Below are 20,515 nucleotides of genomic sequence, written 5' to 3'. Positions count from 1 at the left end.
TTAAGTGATTTTATTGAGCATCATTGTCATAGACTAGTATTTTGATTGTATAAAACACAATAAAAGTTTCTCCTCTATCAATCGACATACATGGCAACATGCGCCAAGGCACCAAATGCTGAAATAAAAAAAGAGGCCAAGGAAAAGGAAAAACATTCGCTAGCTAGATATTTCCAATAGTAGTTATCACAGGTTACCACATAAATCAGTAGAACATTCATGTTTTAAAGTCGAGACTCGCGTCCTACCTAGCTTATCAGTCAGAAGAACAAGCCTTTCCACACTCAGGTAACAACATGGAGTAGACTATATGGATTGTAGAGTAAAAAAAAAAAATGAGGCCTGAAACTACACTTAAGAGGCGTAAAACCTCTTCTACGTGTGATCGTTGAATGTAAGAGACAGTTGTTTAAATATATATATATATATATATATAGTTGCATATCAACCTCGTTATGGTCACCCAGCGTGATGATTGCATGTTTCTACGTGCGGTGGGGGGGGGGGGCAACAGATTTGCATCTCGCACACACAATTTCTGAGGTCACTAAATCATTGTCATGGAAACCGCCCATGTCGGGGCGATCGTGTGGTTTCGAAAAAAAACACACCCGTCACGTGTAAACATTCAAGGCCGCCGCCCCGCCTCGCACCGCACGCCCGATGGGCACACGCCTCGCTTTTTTTTTCCCTGTCCTCGCCCGTCTCCTCCTCGATTCGCTCGAGATTTCGCCACCCCGCCCCCCCACCGTCCTCAGCTGTCTGCCGGTGGAGCAGTCGTCGCAGTCCCAGTCTGACCCGGCAGGTCGTCGTCGTTGTCGTGGAGACGGCGGCGGCTCCTCGCCCCGTCCAGGGCCCACTGCATGGCCCAGATGCTGAGGGGCCTCATGTAGGCCAGGGAGCGGTAGATGCCCTTCTCGCAGTAGGCCTCGGGCGTCTGGAAGGCCATGCCCAGCCTCTCCCACACCGTGCGGTAGCAGCCCTCGGCCGTGCGCAGGCCCTCCTGCAGCATGCCCTGGGGGGGTCGGAGGTGGGAGAGTGGGTGGGTGGGTGGGGGGGGTTAGAGACACAATCAGCCAAGGGTGCAACTTTCATTCATGGCTCCCCTCACAATACACCAGGAACTCGGTGTAAGGTATAGTTCCAAAGTACAAAGTTGTAATGAGTCATACTTGGTGTCATGGTGGATGTTTGATTTTAACGGTTGCCAAAGATAACAGGGCAGGATGAACTAGTATGTGTTTGACGAAAGGTTCTTGGTTTGAAACCCCAATGTCCACAGTGTACCTGTAGGCTTCCTTGAGGTAAGAGTCTCTACCCATGCTATCCCCAGGTCATGTATCAAAAAGGTCCACTGTGAGTTGCTTTGGATAAAAGCATCTGTTAACAACTTAATAATAATAGTAGTAACAGAGTAAAAATGTAGTAAAACGGAGTAAAAAATATTTTACTCCTTTTTGAGAAACAACCCCCCCCTTTGGCTAAAAACATCTGAAAAGGCCACACACTGGCTCATACCTCATGGATCATGGTGGCTGCTAGCCCGTACACCACTCCGATCCACACCTCGTCTGATTGGACGCTGGAGCGGTCGGGCACGCCCTCAGGACGCATGCCGTTGACAGCGCCCATCTGGCCCCCGGCGAAGCTCATCACGTTCAGGTCGAACACTGACTGGAGCGCGCTGAGGACCTTGTCTTTAGGGAAAGCCTGGAGGGGCAGGAGGACATGGGTGAAGTGCACAGAGTCTATGAACGATAGCTTCAACAAGGACGTCTTGGAATAGAAATAACACAGCCAGCCAACTCGCCTAATGGTATTTACAAAATAGCTAAGTACTAGTAGACCCTGGAAGTGTGAATCGACCCCTTTAGAAATGTATTGGAATGATCTTTAAGTGAAAAGATACTTTGAATATCTAATATTACTATTATTTACACTATGGCCAGTATGTTTCACTGTTAAGATTGATGGAAGACATTTAGTTGGGGGGGGGGGGGGTGTTGGGCGTCTGTGGTTCATTACTCCACTGACCTGAAACTCTCCATCTCCCAGTCCAGAAGCCCGCAGGAACCACTGGCCTGCGCACTGGTCCGACATGACGCTGTTGGACAAGCTCCTCCCGCTGCTGTCGTAGTTGTAGTACTTGCCTGGAAACGTCAGGTTAAATAATTAAATGACTTATTTTACAAATCCGCAAGTTTCACAGGGACTAAAATAGATTAAATTGTATTTTTTTTTATTAAGTCATGAACCTGACTGAACTATTCATTAAGCCTGGACGACTGTCTTCATAATTGATCATACACAAACCAAAATATGATTCAACATTGAATTAGATTAACAATTATTTTTTCAAATTCGCTGTTAAAAGATCCGCCTCATTTCATCTGCACGGATGAGTCGGGACTCGTTCTCCACTCGCCGTTCCAGAGCAGCTTGTCGAAGGCGGCGCTGCCCCGCTCCAGGATGTCCTTGTAGAGGAGGTACGCCGTCTCGTCCTCCAGCAGCTGGGCCATCTTACTCATGACGCACGCAGAGGCCAGCCACAGCCCGCCGCAGTACGCGCTGATGTCCGTGGGAAGGTGGGGGAGGAAGCACACACCGAACAGCATTGAGGAACTATATACACACAAGTCGGCTACTGCACTGCTTGATGGGAAACTGAAACTGGCTTTGAGGTTTATGCGGGCGGTGCGTACACTGAAACTGAAGTGGAAGTGGAGCTGAAGGGATGGGCCATGATTCTAATTTTCTATGATTGAGTCAAGTGGTTTTGCAGCTTAGCGTTTGCAATTAGGATATATACGTATATATAAACATGTTTTTTTTTTCCTTAAGAGTCCAGTACGAGTAGAAATGTGTTCCATCTTTCAGATACCTTTAAGAAATCAATGGAACACATCTATCTATAACCATACATGCACGACTTGGAGACCTAGTCAACTGAGATAAGCATTACGAACTAGCAGGTGACCCAGAGCACTAGTAACTTAATTTAAACATAATAAGAGGCATTCTTGGTGGACCAGTTTTGCAGTATTCCTCTCCCACCACCACCACCACCACCACCTGTCCTCCCGGGCTGCTCACCTGGGTCCCGTCACGGTCCAGGCGTCGTACGTCTGGTCGGCGTAGCCCGAGTTCTCGATCAGGCCGTCTCCGTCCAGGTCGAAGCGCAGCTCAGACTCCATCACTGCCTTCAGGAACCAATCAGAACCACGTGGTCTTGGATAAGATCAGGGCCCAGGAACGCTGGACTTAATGTCCGATATTTACATTTTAATCCGGTGTCTGCAATATATTCGGAACAGTCAGGAGTTTTCCCAGCAGACGTTTGCAAATTCACATTTGTTTTGTTTGGCATTCTCTCAGATTTTTGCACTAACTGTTTGCATAAAAATATTCTACACAATACAAAAAAAATTCCAAAGATATTTTAAAGACCGGGTAAACCAAAAATAATTATGGGTTTTGAGTTTATAATACCACAGGAAAATATATTATTAACCACCCTGCCAAATTTGAAGGACTAAAAAAATCGCGAAGTATATAAAATTATGCTTCAAAGTTGATGAAAAATGAGCAGTAATCCCTGGCTCAGGACGGTGGGGGCGTGTGCGCTGCAGGCCAGGAAACCACGCCCATCACCGGAGAGGTCCAACGGGCAAGCTAGCTGCAAACTGACAATTCAAATCAGACTCGTGAGCGGTAAAACCATAGACGGGTGAAACCACAGAATGCTAGTGCGCGGTTAATGTATTTATACCTAGAGGGCAGCAGGGGGCGGGTTTATGTGAGTAGGACCGCTTTACGTAACGCGGTCCTCGATGTAGACCCGCCCATTTTAAACCTGCACACAGAACATTCTCTGAGGCCTAGCTCCTCAAGGAAATGATGAATGGGAAAAATATTTTTTACATGTTTTGAGGGACACATTTAAGGCCTAATTAATATGATAAGAAGAAAAATACTGAATTTGGTTTACCCGGTCTTTAACTTAATGCACAGTTTCTGACCTCACGTAAAGAACTTTTATTTTTAAAAAAAAAAAAAGACCTGATCTGTGACCTAGGGGTGACTCCCACCTTGCAGATGGGCCACATGTCCCGGAGGTACTCCCTGTCCTGCGTGACATGGAAGTCCCGGTAGACCTGCAGGACAAACTTGAGGTTGAGGTCCTTCCAGTTGGCCGTGTCGTGGATGAGGTAGGCGTTGACCCTCTGCCAGGGCTCGTCGTCTGGGGTCAGACGGGGACGACACAGCATTGATCAACCATTAACCAGGTCCTGGATTAGTGCTTTTTCTATCATTGTTCGACCCTCTCTTCTATTCAACGTTGTCTTTGTAGCCCCCGGATGACCTGATCACCCCTAACCCAATGGCCAAACCACAGGAGTAGAAAGTGTGGATTCCTTTATAATAACTGTTAACGTTTGACACCAAATGGTGCATTCAAATTATTGCATCGTAACAGATATACAGAAGCCAGTTGCAGGGGAACGCATGTGCTAACTTCCTGCAATTAATTATATACCAGATATGCAGACCCTGGCAGTTGCATGAAGTCTATTGGCCAACTTCCTTGAAGAACCATAGGCTCCCATCATCGGTTAAAACACTTCTAGTTACCACTGCTTACTCCCACAAGCAGCAATAAGGAATGGACAGCTATGTGGCTATCCTTCTAGTTGTCAAGTGTGACAAGACCAGTGTGACCAGTTTTTTTTTATGTCAAAAAACATTACAAATGATTCCCCCCCAAAAAATAAGAAAAACATGAACTTGTTCCACACACTCGACTCATCCCCGTCCGTAGCGGCTTATGCTACCTTGTGACCAAGTACAAAAACCGAGTTAAAAGAGTTAAACCCAGGCCGTGTCTCCCTACCTGGGTCTCCGATATCGTGGGGCACCACATTTTTGGCCTTCACCGCAGAACACTGTCCACTCATGAGGTGAAGCCTTTCAGTCGGGTCCTGCTGGATCACACTGCCAGCTTAGAAGCAGAAGCAAAAGAAACAACAACTGTTAACCCACAACTGTTCAGTCCGACACCAATAACACAATAGCACTCTCCCTGAGCTACTCTCTGCGGCTGGGTTATGTTGTTTATTGTACTACGTCTACCACCCCAGCGATAGCTACGATGAGGGCAGTGCCTGCGACGCCGGTCTTAGCATCATTACGAGGAGGTCAAAGGGCGAGTAGAACGGGCCGTCTCCCCAAACAGAGCGCTCCGTGGGGCCATTGATGGAAATGGGAAATGTCATTGATATTACAAGATTCTGTTTGTTTTGACACATACAATGCTTTTGATTTATGCCTGGCGTTAGACAGCGTCTCCGGTGTCAAGAATGATATCGGATATCGAGGCGTCAATGTTTACTCCCGGGTAGTGAAGCACGTAGGTATGTGTGAAGTGACGAGAACAGAGATGCATGCTCATTTGTATTACATGTTTTTGTGTGTGAATGTTAAGCCAAAGCTCCTTATGATTTATTTTGTTGATGAAAGATAAAGAACCTTTATCTTTGTAAAGCCATTAGTTTTTAGTTTGATTTTGTCACTGGGTTTAATGATTTCGATTTTTCGAAGTAAGAAAATCTTAAGGGGATTCCCTAGTGAAATTTCAATCTTCCCAATGATGAAGTAGTGTTGGATTGCACAGTGTTTGGTGATATCCGATGCACAGCCAATTGCCCATAACGCATGTTAAGACAAGGTGTGGAGGGCCGTGAAAGTATTTCATGCCGTCATAGACAGCAGGGGAGCGTAGGAGTGAAGACACCTCACGAGTCTACAAAGACACTGAATCTGAACCGAGCGCACATTTTGTAATTTCCCACGACAGCCCATAAACAGTGTCACGAGCGACCCCCTGTCCTCCGATGACCCCGCTACGTGGCACTCACCGATGTCATACTGCAGGCTCAGGGCGAGCTTGGGCCACAGCATGACGAGTGCAAAGGAGGCGTAAAAGTGCACGTCGTACGTGTTGTACATCCTGTACTCCTGGCCTGGGGGGAGGGGGGGAAGAGAGAGCGAGAGAGAGAGAGAGAGAGAGCGAGAGCGCACGAGAGAGAGAGAGATCTTAGCCAACAGGAACCACAACAGTGGAAAAGCACAGCATGTTCACAGTGGAAAAATAAATCAATCATAATAATAATAATAAATCATAATCAAATACCCTGCAGATGTGTTGAAAATGAATGAATCATACTGTGTGTAGGAAAATAAAAAGAAGACGACTCTATGAGGTGGACAGATAGGAAAGCGCTCTTTTGTGACTGCTCCTCATGCACTGGTGTGCATATATTTACTTATATAAAACTTATATTGTATTTTATTCCATTCTTATTCGACTGTATTTTAATTCTATTTTAAGCACAGAAATACTGAGTATGTCACACAACCATTTCACTGCACGTCCTGTATGAGTATATATTAAAAAAAAAAAAAAATCATAATAAAGAAAAAAAATGCCGTTCCAGGCTTACCTTCCAGGTAGGCGAAGCGTCCGTACTCCTTGATGGCGGCGGGCTGGGCGGGCAGCCCCCCGTCCTCGCTGCGCAGCCCCCCGCTGACGTCGCTGTCCTCGGGCAGCTCTGTCCACACCGTGCCGCCGTCCGCCACGAAGTAGAGCTCGTTGAACAGCGCCGACTTGTACCAGGAGGGCAGCGCGCTGAGACAGAGTCCAGAGCAGGGCGTGAGGCACCCAGCACGGCTGGGCCAATGAATCCAATTTTGATTGTGTCGATTTTTTTTTTAATCAATGAACTATTTGAATCAATTTTGATTTTTATATAAAGTATATTAAGTATATTTGTTTTATTCATTAAATGTTTTATAGAAATTGGAAAAAATTAACAGCTGGATACATTTTTGTACATTATTTTCGATTTGATCACTGTATTTTTTTTAAGGGGAAATTTCAAAGTTCTCAGTTACAAAACACTTTGTACCTGAGAACTTTGAAATTTCCCCTTAAAAAAAATACAGTGTTCAAATAGAAAATGTTCATGTGTCCAAATGTTCAAATGTTTTTTGGAGAGAAATGCTGAATAAATGCATCATGTTTTCAAACTCAAAAATAATCATGATTTCAATATTGACCAAAATAAGTGTGATTATGATTTTCTCCATAATCGAGCAGTCCTAGCACAGAGGTGCCGCACTCACGAGGTGAACAGCACAGGTGCATCATGTGATGCTAATTAAGGGCACTGGCATGCCTACTAACCTGTAATTAACTTAATGAGCTGCACCTGCTATCACCGCTGTTGCATCTCGGGGATAAAAGCCCGTTGGCCCGGGGACGGGGACGAGGCTGAACCAATTAGTGTGATTGTCGAACTAAGAGGGTTAGGGTGACTTCAGTTAGCGTAATTAGCAAACGCATTTTGACCTCCTTCCCTTCTCTCCCCTCCCTCGTTTTAACTATTCCTAGTCTTATATACCTATTTCAGTTTTTTAGCTACCCATTTTTATCCTATTTCATCTGTTTACTTATATACGTTATACATACGTTAGACATATACATAGACATATTTATATAAGACTTTTATAATACGTAATATGACTGAGTATTTAGAAATGTATTATTATTTTTATTATTATTATTTGGTCATGGTGAATTCAATTAGTGGGATTATACGACCAATTGAGGGGTTAGTTCCATTAGTGTGGCTCTCTCACCAATAGGATTGCTGCAAATCCAATGAGTGTAATTATCTAACCAACTTGCTCAGGGTGAACTCGATTAACGTGATTCTCTAACCAATAGGGTTAGGGCCCAGTGTTGCCAGATTGGGACAGCTTTCCCACCCAATCGGGCCCAATCTGGCAACACTGGTTAGGACGGGTTCATCAAATGGGACGCTCTGACCAATCAGGACGGGGTAAGCGGTACCTGTCCTGCAGTATGGGCCTCTGCCACTCCTCGATGCTCTCCTCCCAGCGGGGGTAGTGGCGGAGCGCGTGGTGGGCCAGCGAGGGCGCCGCGTCCCCCTTTGTCCCGAAGAAACGCGTGTATCTCCTGGAGGGGAACAGCACACACACACACACACACACACACACACACGTTTTCAAATAGTACTGCTCGGGAAGCTGTTGAACGTTTTGCATGATGATGTCGACGCCCCAGAGGTTGTGATTTTTTTTTTCCCCCCCGTGACTCCGAACTCAAACAAACTATTTTGGAGGCGTGACAATTCATGGAGGCCAGAGTTGAGACTATTCTTTCCAGGGTGGAAAAAACAAACATACCGACGTTTGTTGTAGCTCAGCCAACGAACAAGGTCAAAGGGTCAGACGATAAGTCTGGGAAGGAAAGAAGGAAAGCTCCGATCTAAACAGTTTTCAAGCAGACATTCCTAAAAGCGGTCTTGTACCTCAATGGGAGACGGAGACCTGACATGTCTCGGTCATCTGGCTGCCGATTGGACGATTATGTTGCACACAAGCTTGAGACCGTAAACAAGACTTTGTGTTCCTCTCAATTGAGCTGATGTATTTTCTACCGTTGCCAAAACATCCTGCAATTGTTTTTTTTCTGGGTGCGTGTTTGCGTATCTGCTGTGAACTCGACTTGTTTTGTGTATACATGGTCCGGCGATTGTGTATCCGATCTTACACAATGAGGTAGACCTTAGGAGGCAAGTGGTCCTGTGTTTTTTTTTTTTTAAACAGAACGGAAACAGGACAAGGAACTAACGAAAAACCAAGCAACCAATCACGATCCCCAGCCAGCAGAGGTGCTACAGGGCAACAGGAAGAATCTAATTCTTACCCCGCCTGACCCCAAGACGTGTGAAAACAGCGTAACCACAGCCTGATCTGGTGAACATGCACACACCGTCAACAGTGTGTGGAGTCACACACACCTTTCAGAACAAACACATGTGTGGGGTAAAGACAGAGTATTCAAATCAAATCTGTAATCCAATCTGTGTCTTGGCAGGAAATAACCACATTAGAGGTTCTCCTTGGGATAAATGACTCCAAATTGTGAAAAAAAAAAAAGATTTTTCTTGTGTTCTTCTGACAGTGGAGAACTATTAGGCAAGGCAACTTTATTTATATAGCACTTTTCATACACAAGGCAGACTCAAAGTGCTTCACATATAAACATTGTCATACAATAAAAGAAAATAGATAAGTAAAAAGTAAAATAGATAGAAAATAAAGGCAAAGTTTAAAAAAAACATTTTAGAAAGGCAAAGTTAAAAAAAATGCATTTTAGAAAGTGATAAAATAAAGGCTAAGTTACTAATAAAATAAAAAAATAGAAGTATTGTAGATTTAAGATTTAGCAGAAAGCTAAAGCAAACAAAAGTCTTCAGTCTTGTTTTAAAAGCTGTCAGAGATGGGGCAAGTCTTAAATCCTCAGGGAGTTTATTCCAGCTATTTGTTGCATAGTAACTAAATCCTGCTTCCCCATGTTTCGTGTTGACTCTGGGGATAATTAACAGATTGGTCTCAGAGGATCTTAGTGACCTAGAAGGCTTATGTAATGGAAGCATATCAGTTAAATATTTTGGCCCTAAACCATGTAGGGATTTATAGGTTAGCAACATGATTTTAAAATCAATTCTACTGACACACAGGGAGCCGATGTAACGATTTAAGAATTGGTGTAATATGTTACATTTTTGGTCTTTGTTAGAACTCTAGCACCAGCATTCTGAACAAGCTGTAGTTGCCTTAGAGGTTTTTTTGGGAGACCTGTAAGGAGACCATTGCAGTAATCAAGCTTGCTAGTGATAAAGGCATGTACAAGTTTTTGTAAGTCTTCGGTAGACATGAGCCCTCTAAGTCTTGCTACGTTTTTAAGGTGATAATATGCAGATTTTGTAACTGATTTGATGTGACTGTCGAAATGTAAATCTGAATCCGTTTTGCACACTTATCATTAAAAACATCAGTATGAAAATTGAAGTCAGTCAAAAGTCAAAGTCAAAGTCAAAGTCTGTGGAGATGCTAGACAATAATTATGTAAGGTCATCGAAGAAATTTGCAGCGTATGTGGGTGGCCTGTAAATAATTAATAGAAGAACTCTGGGGGAACATTTCAATACAGCACAAAGGTATTCGAATGATGGAAAATCACCAAATGGCATCTGTTTCCCCTGAAATACATTTTTAAATATAGCAGCAACCCCTTCACCTCTTTTTCCAGATCTACATACATCAAAAAAGTTATAGTTGGGAGGAGCTGTCTCTATCAGAACGGTTGCACTGTTATTTTGTTCTAGCCATGTTTCAGTTAAAAACATAAAATCCAGTTGAGAAGTGGTAATAAAATCATTAACTAAAAAAGATTTGTTATTAAGAGACCTAACATTAAGTAGACCCATCCTGATGGTGTTATTGATAGGCTTTAAGGTTGATTTTGGTTTGGAGGGAATAGGTATGAGATTTGAGAGGTTAAGTTTCCCTTTGTTTACTCTCTTAGTGATTACAGCAGGAATGCAAAAGTTGCCATGTTTTGATATAGGTAACCTTGGGTTCAGCGAAAATTCCTTTGTGCTGTGTCTATGTCTGAACCCTTTTTTGTCTCAGTAATAATCAGGACTACTATCAGTACGGGGGGGGGGGGGACTGGGGGGGACTTGGGCGCCCTCCGCTTGGGTGTTATCAGACTGTGGTCATGACGTAGGGATGGTATCATTGACGCAGATGCAAATTTGATGCCAACATTTCTCAGTTTCTTAAATTCATCTGGAAAATCATAAAGGGAGGAGACAGTGGAACTGGAGTTGTCGTTGTGGCTATGGGAGAGATGAGGCTGGTGGTCATCATCAATGGGGGAGTGCTGGAGGTCATTGTCGATGGGGGAGTGCAGAGGAGGGGGGTGGCCGTTCCTTGCCAAGCCAGCATCAGCAAAGGGGCATGGAGGAGGCATGATGTCGATGGTGTCGGGCGGGCTGTTGTCTCTCTTCAAGGTCTGTGGTCTGTCTGCTATCCGATAGTGGGACAGTAGATGTGTGGGGGAGGCTGTAGTCTTGCTTCTTCTCATGGCATGACAGGTCATGGTAGATTTGTGGGAGAGTGAGAAGAGAAGATTGTCCCTTAACAGTTTTGAGCCTAACCTGTTCAGATAGTTCAGTGAAATCCCTCTTCAGAAGTTCTGACTGTTCTCTTCGAATATCATTAAGTCCTGCATGCACAATAACTTGTGAGATTTTGGGGTTTTCCAATATAATTGTGGATAGTTTCTGGTTGACATCACTAACCGTCACATCTGGGAAGTAGCATGTTTTGATCTTCTTACTGGTTATATCCTTTATGGTTGAGTCTCCTACAATCAGAGTGTCTGGTTCATCTGCTTTCTGTGAGATGGGACCTTGTTGGCTTGAAGTGGCGGTCGCAGACGCATGCACAGCTCGACTCCATGGCGACTGGTTCTTGTTCCGTCTCTGTCCCCACCGTCCGTCCGTCCGCATCCTGGGGCTCAGGGGTGCACGGGTGGCAGATGCACGCGCAGCTGGCCTCTCTGGCGACAGGGTCATGGTCGGTCTCTGTCCACACCATCCGTCTGGACGCATCGCGGGGCTTAGGGGTGCATGGGTGGCAGGCGCGTTCGTGGACTCTTGGAGTGGCAGGAACCGGTTCTTCAGCGGCATGGTAAACTTCAGCGATTGGCTAATCCGGCTGATTTTATCTTTGGGAAGCTTAGCATTTGGCGTTGAGTGAATTTGTTGATTCACTTTGGAATGTTGTTTGGGCTTAGCGCCGACTCTGTGCCAATGAGAGGCAGTTGGAATTGTCTCTCTCTTGTCCAGCTTCGGGAAGGATACAGTGTAGCTTTGATCATCCTGTTGTGTATTTGTCGGAGCTAGCTCAGCAAACTCACCCATCGGCACTGTATCCTGGAGGAGTCCTTTGCATTTTTCTAATGCTGCTAGCCTCGTTTCAAATAAAACCACTGTGTTGCAGTTTGGTACAGTCTGTGCATTTCCCAGTCTCTGTGCCTGAGACATCCAAGTACAGAGGCCTGTTGGCGATAGGAAAGTCCAAGGCTTTTGCGGCGGTCTGATCCGGTAGTCAAAGTGCCAAAATGTATTGTTGAATTGAGCAATGGAGGTTGACGGAAACAAACTAAATATTCTTAGTATTATTATCAAGTATTATGATCATGAAATAAAATAAAATAAAGTAGATGAATTAAGTAGTTTTTGCCACTGCCTAGCGGAGCTTCGGTAAACACGACCTCTCACGACCGCTCTCTCTGCTGCCTCTTCTCTGCTGCCTCTTCTACTATTAGCCTGATAGTCATTCTAAATTTATATTTTCCTTTCACCCCCCCAAACCAATCATGAAACATCTGCGAATGACGTTGCTCTCGGACGATACTTCTGGAAGCTTCTTTCTAATGGAGATATGAAACTTAACTTAAAATAATGTAAGGGTTGAATGTCAATTTTTTGATTGTCTTTGTGAAATGTCACGCAGAGCAGACATTAAACAGCCGTCACAAGACTTTGATTTATCCCAGAATCAAATTTATCATTCATCATCTTATTTATCATTCCAAGAAGCAGCCACACTGCGGGCGCATTTCCGGCTGCTCGCATTCCGGGCTGCGTTCCCAGGGCGGCATTACCTGTCGTGCCGTCTCTCCCCGGAGCCGAAGGTGATGGTGGGCATGTCCCAGGACAGGCTCATCTCCAGACCCCCGCGCCCCTGGGCCACCACAGAGCAGCTCACCGCCAGGGCCGCTGCCACCTCCTCCCCCTTCTGGGTGGGGGGGCTGGGGCCTACGGGAGGAGGAGGTGGAGGAGGAGGAATGTGAGAGGAGATGGTATCATTTGCGGCTGGATCAGTGGGTTTGTTTAGGTTGAACAATCCCGTTGGGTACTAAACTAGAGGGAGGCCAATGGTGTTCTATGCTCTGCTGGAAACCACAGGAGCAATTCACCTGAAAAGCCATGTTTCCTAGTGCAATATATATAGAAAAATATATATATATATATATTGAAATAAATACTAAATATGTCAAGTGTATCTATTGCCTTGTGTAGCTTACAAATCAGGGTAAGTAATATCTCACTCTCTATGGAATATCCTAAAATCTATGCCAATAGATTTTAGGATTTGATCTGATCATCAATGCTCATCCACATTCCTGAGCAATGATGATCAGGAATGTGGAATGACGTTGTCTGATTGTGTTTCCCCCCCAGTTTCCCCCCCTGGGGATAGATAAAGTGCATGGATCCTAATCTAATCTAACTTTGACCAACCCCACCAATGGCGGGTCATTGAGAGGACTGGACTCTCCGGGGAAGTCACTGAGCCACTGACCGGTAGGAGAGTCCAGCCGTCCGTCTGTGATCAGGTCACTCCACAGGCCGCTGCATGTGCCCTTGGGGCTGAAGGCTGTCTGGTGGCTGACCTGCCTGTCAGGCTAGAGAGAACAGGGTTTATACAGGCACCTGCATACACACACACACACACACATGACACTTGGAGCCACAAGCGAGTCACGAACACGCATCAACGTGAAGGAAAGCAAAAACGAACCAAACACAACACGCATAAATCACCGTCACTGTCTTGTTAATATTTTACGACTTTGTCTCCACGGTAAAACATTTCATACTGACAGAACAAGTCACAGCATAACTTAACTAACTTAACTAGTTTTGGTCTGCATCTGAAACCAGGCAGGGTTGAGCCATTTCAAAACGTTGTCCAGGGGGGAGCGCGAGAGAATATACAGGACGACTCTTTTCTCTTTCCACAAGCTGTAGTCTACTGTCACAGCGGCAGACTTACGTTGAACACACCCACCTCCCCCCCGCTCCCTTGTTGTTGTGAACCGACCAACCTACCGTCTCACGTGCCGCCAGGCAGAGCGTGTAGGGGTTGACGGGGGTGCAGTGGTGCAGCAGCACCCCCGACACAGCCTGGCCCTCCTTCTCCAGGTGGAAGGGTTCGTTCCAGTGGCCCCCACGCTTGTCGTCCTTGTGGCCCGAGCCGTTGACCATGGTCAGCATGATGGCCACGTCCAGGTCGTAGTCGTTGTGGTTCTCCACGTCCCAGGCGAAGACCGCCACGGGGAGGCTGGAGTCCTGAGAGGGGAGGGGCGTAACCGCGACACAGTGAACTAGTGATCGACCGATATATAGCGGGCGATATTTGCGTTTTTTTACGTGTAGAGCCATCGGCCGATTTTTTTCGCAGGTTTTTCTTGTTTATTATATATATATATATATATATATATATATATATATATATATATATATATTTTTTTTTATTATTTTTTTTTTTCCCCACGGCATGATTTATAGACACTTCAATAAATGTTCCTTTTTTTAATTGAGACTTTGTCATCATCATTGTGTCATTTTTATGATGTAAATTGAGGGAGCAAAAGCAGTATCTGCTCCAAATATCGGCTCAAGAAAATCAGTATCGGTGTATCGGCCATCGGCTAAGGCTGATGAAAAACGGGGGAATTACGGGGGAATCGATGGGTGTGCGCTTGCGATGCATCCATGCACACACACTATGGTTGTGAACCACTTGATCCTGAGCAGGGCTCCAGGGAGCTGAAGGCTACCCAGCAGCCCACAATGGAGCTACACATCAGACACCAGAAACTCCCCCAGGGGCAATGGTGCAATCTGCATTGGTGCAACTTGTGTGGCTTTTGTATTTGTGGGAAAGGAATTTCAAGAGAAATCACACTGGGCAACACACACACACACACACACACACACACACACACACACACACACACACACACACACACACACACACACACACACACACACACACACACACACACACACACACACACACACACACAATCCAGAGCCTAACCCAGTAGGTGTCCTCAACCATCTCCTTGGGTTACGAGTGAAGAGCGTATCAAATATTCAAGGTGATCCTCAACTGGGGGGCCGAAAGCAACTTCAACAAACAAACCCTGAATCCAACATCAACATGAGCCGTCGTCCTCCCCCCCAACCCCAACCAGCACCACCACAACCATCCCAACTACAACTACTACTACTACTACAAAACACAAGCCACGATCCTCCTTCTCCCCCCCCCCCCGGTTACCTGGTAGTCGTGGGGAAGGATGGGCGACACCTGTCGGCAGGTGAGCGTGACGTTCTGGCCGGGCAGGTGGTATACGGTCCAGGCGCGGGGGTACAGGGCGTGGTAGAAGGCGTACTCGCCGCAGTAGCCCCAGTTCCAGCCCTGCAGGGTGGGGGGCCGCTCCACGGAGAGCACCTGCTGGTACACCGTCTGGCCCCCCCGCCGCAGGCACACCGTGAACTGAGGGAGGGGGAGAGGGAGGAGGGTTAGGATGTTTTACATTATACATGTCAAAGTTCGAAAGTTCAAAGTCAGCTTTATTGTCAATTCAAACTGATTCAAGAACAAATAGAGGAATCAGAATTGACTTGGTCTCTGACCCACGGTGCATTAAGTGTAAAAGGATAAAATTAGGTCATATGAAATAAAATAAGTAATATTTACAATACAAAAATAAAAATAAAGCTTTATTTATATATATATATATTTAGAGTCTCTGTATGGCGTGTTATTTATTTTTACTCGCCCTACATATTCCATTGAGGTCGAGAGTCTCTCTTTGCAACATTGACCTATATTCAATCAGCTTCAAAAAGGTTTGAACGAGAACGAGAACTACCGGAATCTCTGCTTTGCTGTGATCTGATTGTTTTAATATTTCTTTCCTGCATGGGAGATTGTGCTTCCTAAACGTTTAGTCCAGCCATCCATGGTAAAAATAAGAAATATATATATATATATATAATTATTTTTTTATATATATATTAATTTAAATTATTAGTGTTATTAAAGCAGTCTTTTTTTTATATCAATTTAAATTATACATTTTTAAAGCAGTTAGTCAGCTACAGCCGTGACCATAAGTCGCTAATTTTGCCAAACTAGCACACCCATCTAGTGTTTAATTTAGCCTGCCTGACATTCACAGATGACCCATTTCATTCATAATAGAGGGTTCATATTGTTTTGATGCTTATTGAGGTGCCTGTACAACCAACATAACCAATGGAAAGGACCTTGAGGAGACTTCACTAGAAGCTATAGGTTTACATCACAGGTACCTACAATGACATTATACACGCCCAATGGAGTCTTCTCACTCAGCTCAATGGGGGTGAGAGCTGCAATTTGATGCCACATGAGACGGGTGGCTAAGCAACGTGATAGGGGGTCGATAACGGGTACACACAAACAGGTTCACCCAGCCAGGGACCCAGGTACTCCAAGCCAGGGACCAAGGGACACACCGTCATATGGAGGACCAACGCAACACACGATATCCCACACCATATCCCCGTATGATATTCCAACGAGGATCAGCCCTGTGAATGTCGCTCATGACTATTTCAGCCGATGCCTTCGCGGTTACCCTGGCTGGCTGTCATGGCCACTTCACAGAGTTACCTCTGAGGAATGATAAACCCGGGTTTTATATGCAAGTAGGCAAACTGCACAAGTCTGCACCTGGACCTCAATGCATACACAATTACACACAAAATGGTACGTATAGCATTATCTACATACTATGACATACTATGGTCATGGGCGGGAAACCATAGGATGATAAGACATTCCAGAGACAAACCGGTTTAGCCCAAGTGAACTTGTTAACCCATTTTTTCTTTTTTGCTTGAGAAATAACAAAACGCGTCCAATTAGACCGATACACACACCTGGTTGGCAATAACAGTCGTGTAGTGATACATCCCGGGGTTGAGCTGCCAACGACAGAACTCCCCCCTCCAACCTCGGGTGATGGTGCCTCCCCCGATGCCTCCAAGCGGAGCGCCTGTAGAACACCACCGGGAAATACCAAAAGACTAATTGGAACGGGGGTGTGGTAGGGGGGGATATTGACATGAGAAGGACAAGCTCAGAACAGTTCAATGTTATTCTCAGTGAAAGGATGCGTGTGTTAACCCACCATAGATCTGCCGCAAGGGTAGGGGGCCGAACATGTCGATGAACGGCGCTTTCTTTTCTATCTGGGTCTTTCTGTACCACCATTTGAGATACCTGTGCAAACACAGAGCATACAACCACTGCTTCAGGGATCAGCATCAAAGTGGGCTTTTAGTGAGCAGTCAGTCAAGAACAAAAAGGCTAATTAAAAGAATGTGTAAAAGTGAAACTGATATTAAGCTGTCTGTCTGTCTGTCTGTCTGTCTGTGTGTGTGTGACTGGAGTGTTGGTGTGTCTGGAGTGTGTGTCTGGAGTGAGTGAGTGAGTGCGGGCAGGCGGACATGCAGTCAAAGATGGTGTGTGCGTGCTTGTTCGTGTGTGTCTTAGTGTGGATTACCATACCATGAAGGTGGTGTGAATTATTGATTAAAACATGTGTGTGCTCTGTGGCTCAGGTGCACAGTCCCAGGGTGGAACAATGAGCAGCATTCACTGAGTAAAGACATCGACCCTTGTTTTGTCTGCCGCCGTATTGATGATACATAACATAAACCTCACATGCTGGTTAAGATATTTGGTATGAAAACAGGAGTGTATCCACATTTAAACAGTGGAGATCATGCAAACTCCACACAGAAGACAATGATTTCCTTCAGGCTTGGTAGCCACGTACTGCACTGCCATGCAAAGGATAGGGGCAGTTTCCTGCGGGTCAGTTGCCCCTGTCCGAAAAGTATGTTCATTAACAAACCAAGACCAGGGAATCTCAGTACAAGAACTTGTCCCACGCACTGGCGGCACGTTTTTCAGTCAAAGACGGAAGCCTCGTTGCCAGCTTTGTTTGTACAGTATTCCTGATTGTACGTACATGGTTATTATCATTTACTTTAGCTTCAAGTAAATATTACTAAATATGTCCATGTACTTGCATATTGTATGTATATTCTGTTGTTGGTGAGATGCATATTTTATCTGTATTTCACATAATCTACATTCAGTGTACATTTTGTGGTGATATGCATATTCCCTCCACCTCAAATATATTCCTGCTGACTCCGTTGTGCTCCTCGCCTCCTCTCATCTGCATTTGAACCAATGTAAACAAAAACTTGGACCAAACCCATTCCCAAAATGGTCACTACCAGCCAATCCAGTTCACCAGTACAAAACAAAAGGACACTTGAATTTGAACGCACGGTACACCACTGTACAGTAATGCTGTACGGCATTGTACGGTACAGATTTGGATGACGAGAAGGAACATACTTCATAAACATGACATACAACCGGTCCCGACGTATAGTCGTTATGTAAGGGATAACGTTCAGTGAGCCGATCATTATCGCTGAATCACCCTAGTGCCCCAGCCATCTTGCTGAACACCTATCGGATGTCACAGAGACGTCTGTGATATCTGGCGGACCAGAGATGATGGCGTTGAAAGTGACAGAAGTGTGATGGGGAGATCAGATGATAAAAGACCAACGATCAGTTCTTGTGTGTCTTCCTCTGGTGTTATGACGTTGGCAGAATGACACACGTGCCGATTCAGAGGGTGGTTGCCATAGCTTCCCTTCAGAAACCCATCTCAGTAATGACTGCTGTAAGCAAACCACATTCAAATTCATGGCTCAGCGCAGCTCATGCTAATCCTTTTGCATGTTTTTGCAAGCATCCTTTTGCAAGCAGGTTAGCCTCGCTCGGGCTCAGAGGCTCGAGCGAGATCGAGTGGGTGGAAGCATTGGAGAATTATTAACAAATGAATCATGGGAAGGGAAGAAATACATTCGTTTGTAAACTTCCTCAAAGACCGCAGGCCTGCAAACTCATGCAAGCAGTCACTCCTCTTGTTTGCATAGTATACCGCCCCATGGCTGCAGGATAACTGTGCTGGACATTGATTCATGTTTAAGAAGCACTCCTCCTAAAGTGTCAATAGAAGCCTCTCCGTACAGCCACTGATAACAGAATGAATAATGTGATTGTCTTGGGCTGCAACTGAGAAACCAATTGGCCAACTGGTCACAGTAAAACGCCTGAGGGATTGAGTTTTGAGACTTTTAACTTAATTGCTCCCAACATGGATCATAACCGAAAATACCCAACCCTTAATAAGGACCAGTTCAGCTGTTGGAGATGTGTGGTGGGATGTGAACAACCGTTTGTGTGTGGCGGTTATGAGGCAAAGGATGATTGCCTTATGCCATAGATACAGCGCCATGGCAACATGACCTATTAAGAATGGTGAGGTGCGCTTAGAAAAAAAACATGTAGTGTTGTGAAACTAAATAGGGCCTGCAAACCAACAACGACCTAGGCTAGAACCACACACACTACATAAATGTAGGCCAAGCAAAACGATGACCCAATGGTTGACTTGATGACCTAATCGTTGGCCTGTGGAGCTGGCTGTCAGATGAAGTGTGTACAAACAACGTCTCTTACCGAAGTCCAAGGCCGATGTGCTCCACAACGTTGGACAGGGAGACGTCTTTGGCTTGGAATGGCTTCCTCTTCTCCTTGAACTCGTGCGCCAGACAGATCCTCCAGCCCTCTTTGGGCACACCGATTCCAGTGTCTTTGGCCACATACTTGCTCATGAGCTCTGCAGTGGACTTCTCACCCCACTCCGTAGAAGTCATTTTTGCCCGGCTGCTTGCCAGCCAAGTGGGAGAATCCCAGTGAAAATTAGCCAAGAATATTTGTGTTTTGTTGAGAAAATGATGATCAGGGAATATCAGTGGGTATCACAGTGGTTACCATCTGTAAGGAAATAATCAGTGAGTCAGAACTTGGTAATGGGATAATATCAGGTTGTCAACTGATCGTTCAAGACTAACTGGTTTTATGAAATTGAGGCGGGTGAACTGACTCGGCTAAGTAGGGGCTCATTCCCTCCTCATTCGTACAACGATTCAGTCAATGGAGCGCAACAGGTTCATAACCGACTATGGAGCGGCTTCTTGACATCGATTGAATCCAACGTTTATGGCTCCAAAATGGTATTGTACGAAATGGAGGCTGGGCAGGAAAATATAGGTGTAGCCAACTGCAGGGGGAAAAAACAGCTCACTGTATGAAAAAATGATATGGACCCAAGTTTATCCAGGAAACCTGCAATGGACAAGGACAAAGGTGAATGCAACGTTATGCACTTGAAATGGCAGTTATTACAGTGGCACATTTTAAGACACATACAGAAAGGCTCATTATGTTTTTGTCATGCAATATCATTTTAAAGCTCCCGAAATCCTACTGCAATGGCAACATCATCTCAGTTATGCATAGTCATAATGTAACATAGTTAAGCTACAGTAAGCGGAGTGCTAAAAACACTGTTGTTGTTTTACCAAAGCCTTTGAACGGAACATCTATATACAAACAGCTAGAATTACCGCGGTGAGCTATGACCAGATACGGTCTGGTAGATAGGTCCGGACATTATTAAAGTGTGATTAGCCGCAGTCGAGGAGTTATAACATTAAGATCCTCCTGCCCTTGCTAGCAGCGTTCAATATGTAAATGCAGTGAAGGCTCTACTAGCCAGCATTTGGGATAA

At 45.2% G+C, this 20,515-nt stretch overlaps 1 protein-coding gene across 2 annotated transcripts; it reads right to left on the bottom strand.

The window, feature by feature from the left end:
* gba2 (glucosidase, beta (bile acid) 2) lies at positions 1-20,459 on the bottom strand. Of its 2 annotated transcripts, XM_084487429.1 has the most exons (19): positions 20,352-20,459; positions 19,829-20,070; positions 19,402-19,719; positions 16,979-17,070; positions 16,728-16,843; positions 15,076-15,294; positions 13,839-14,078; positions 13,309-13,411; positions 12,608-12,761; positions 7,913-8,038; positions 6,501-6,685; positions 5,916-6,020; positions 4,892-4,999; positions 4,089-4,240; positions 3,094-3,200; positions 2,426-2,568; positions 2,035-2,150; positions 1,519-1,710; positions 1-1,015 (listed from the first exon to the last, which is right to left on the bottom strand). In XM_084487429.1, the coding sequence occupies exons 3-19, from the start codon at positions 19,596-19,598 to the stop codon at positions 755-757; spliced, it is 2,616 nt and encodes an 871-aa protein (XP_084343555.1). In that variant the 5' UTR covers positions 19,599-19,719; positions 19,829-20,070; positions 20,352-20,459; the 3' UTR covers positions 1-754. The 2 variants fall into 2 exon arrangements, with proteins under 2 accessions (XP_084343555.1, XP_084343556.1); XM_084487430.1 differs by having other exon boundaries at positions 19,402-20,070.
* Between the last annotated feature and the right edge of the window lie 56 nt (positions 20,460-20,515).

This window comes from Micromesistius poutassou (genome assembly GCF_964030765.1).
Source record: "Micromesistius poutassou genome assembly, chromosome: 23".
NCBI lineage: Eukaryota > Metazoa > Chordata > Actinopteri > Gadiformes > Gadidae > Micromesistius > Micromesistius poutassou.
The sequence above is the reverse complement of the archived record's forward strand: the minus strand, read 5'-3'. Positions and strand labels throughout refer to the sequence as shown.

What these genes read in the sequence shown, in the direction of transcription:
- gba2 (XM_084487430.1), bottom strand. Translation starts at nt 19,598, where the DNA reads ATGACTTCTACGGAGTGGGGTGAGAAGTCCACTGCAGAGCTCATGAGC. An exon ending in TGGACCGTGACGGGACCCAG is followed by an intron (nt 2,569 to 3,093) that starts GTGAGCAGCCCG and finishes CACGGACATCAG; the next exon opens with CGCGTACTGCGGCGGGCTGT. An exon ending in TGGGAGATGGAGAGTTTCAG is followed by an intron (nt 1,711 to 2,034) that starts GTCAGTGGAGTA and finishes CTGCCCCTCCAG; the next exon opens with GCTTTCCCTAAAGACAAGGT.